This window comes from Macrobrachium nipponense, chromosome 4 (genome assembly GCF_015104395.2).
Source record: "Macrobrachium nipponense isolate FS-2020 chromosome 4, ASM1510439v2, whole genome shotgun sequence".
NCBI classification, from domain to species: domain Eukaryota; kingdom Metazoa; phylum Arthropoda; class Malacostraca; order Decapoda; family Palaemonidae; genus Macrobrachium; species Macrobrachium nipponense.
Window position 1 is genome coordinate 74,643,655 of NC_061100.1, and position 2,212 is coordinate 74,645,866.

Sequence of the window (2,212 nt, forward strand, 5' to 3'; positions counted from 1 at the left end):
AAGGGAGGGCGGTCAGATACTTGGAGGTCGTCATCCACCAATGACCACCAAAAACGACAGTAACCAGCAACCCCATAGACTGGAGTTACAGAGGAAAACCAAAAGAAGAAATGATAATAAGAGAACAAGGAAAATATGGGAATTAACATCAGAAGCGAGGGAAAGAGGATACAGAGAAAGGTTGGTCAAACATCTGGAAATGAGAGAAATTAAACAACCCTTCAAAACAGAACAGAGGGTGGCAGACCAAGTAAGGAAAATTAACCAAAGAACTGGCTCTCCACAAGAAGAGAGGAACTGGAAAGAGAAATAACATCCAGAAAGGACAAGAAGATGACTTATGGCGATACCACAGAGATGAACGGAATAATAGTACCAAACACGGAAAAAGGTAACGGGAGCGGAAAGGCTGGACAAGAATTCAGACAATGGATTAAGCAATAAAAAAAGGACAAAGATATCCTCCATGAAAGCCTACAACACAAAGAAAATAAGGGAGGAAACAAGTGAAGTCATGAAATAATGAGACTAGTACACACCACCAGTATCAGAAAGAAACAAATAACCTAGCATATCCGGGAGAAAAGTAGTAGAACTCATGGGGATCAAGCACTTATACCACTATCACAACAACCCAACTGAAACCAAAATGGCAACCGGCTTGAAAAAAGGTACCTGGTAAAACAAATCATGGTGATGAGATCTGACTTGATGAACTGAAAGACATGACAGAAAAAGAGGCTAATAAGCAAGAAAACAGGGAGGAACTGAACAGGAAATACAAAGTATAGAAGATATAAAACAGAGGCTTAAAGCCAAAAGCACATAAGATCCAACGGTACATGAACAGAATAAGGGATACCAACAGAACAAACTCTTCGGAACCAACCAGAAAAGACTATACAGCCAACTAAGAGGGAAGACAACCACCAGGAAATTTCTGAAGCTAAACCGAGTAAGAGACTGGGAAAATATATGGAGCAATCCATTATCACACAACAAACATGCAACATAGCTCCAGGAAGTCAAGGCAGAAGAAATGGGGAGAGTAAAATTCACCGACATCACAACAGACACAATCAGACACCAACTAAAGAAAATGCCCAACTGGAAAGCCCCTGGTTCGATGAAGTCCATGGATACCAGCCAAAAACTTCAAGGCCCTACACACACGAATAGCAGAACAATTCCAGCATTGCATCACAAACCACCATGCATCCAAATGGATGACCACAGGGCGAACATCCTAATACAAAAAGACAAGAACAAGGATATAGCACATATCTACAGGCCTATCACATGCCTACAGTAATGTAAGTGGCATCTGACAGGTATCATCAGTTAAAGGCTGCAGAAGGAAGTGTAGGGGCACAAAAGACCAGCTCCTGATAGGTAATATGGTAATGAAGAATAGTAGAAGGAAAACCAACCTAGGTATGGCATGGATAGACTGCAAGAAAGTCTTCGACATGATACTACACACGTAGCTAGTAGAATGTTTGAACATATATAGGGGAGAGAAAAACACCATCAGCTTCCTCAAAAATACAATGCACAACTGGAATACAGTACTTACAAACTGTGGGATAAGACAAGGAGAGGTTAACATCAGAACAGGGATCTTTCAAGGTGACTCACTGTCTCACTACTCTTCATAGAGGCCATGATTCCCATGACAAAAGTATTACATAAGATGGATGCTGGGTAGCAACTCAAGAAAGGAGGCAATACAGTGTTCATGGAAGACATCAAGCTGAAGAGCATCAAGGAAGTAGACACCTTAATCCAGACTGTAAGAATTGTATCTGGGGGTATCAGGATGGAGTTTGAAATAGAAAATGTGCTTTGGTCAACATACAAAAAGGCAAAGTAATAAGGACTGAGGGGATAAAGCAACCAAATGGGAATAGCATTAAACACATAGATGAGATAGGATACAAATACCTAGGAATAATAGAAGGAGAGGATATAAAAACACCAAGAGATGAAGGACACGATCAGAAATATGATGAAAGCCATAAACACGTGGGCAGTACCAGTAATCAGATACAGTGCAAGAGTAGTGGAGTGGACAAAGGCTGAATTCTGCAGTATAGACCGGAAAACGAGAAAACATATGACAATACACAAAGCACTACCACAAGAGCAAATACAGACAGACTATACATAACATGAAAGAAAGGAGGGAGGGATACTAAGCATAGAGGACTGC

General features: G+C 40.8%; 1 protein-coding gene across 1 annotated transcript in view; it reads left to right on the forward strand.

Moving 5' to 3' along the window:
* The first annotated feature begins 1,738 nt into the window (after positions 1 to 1,738).
* LOC135211402 (transmembrane protease serine 9-like) overlaps positions 1,739 to 2,212 on the forward strand; it is a 46,312-nt gene continuing 45,838 nt past the window's right edge. Inside the window, exon 1 of the mRNA XM_064244714.1 lies at positions 1,739 to 1,869. Within this exon, the coding sequence (XP_064100784.1) occupies positions 1,739 to 1,869 (131 nt within the window). The remainder of the gene's footprint in view (positions 1,870 to 2,212) is intronic.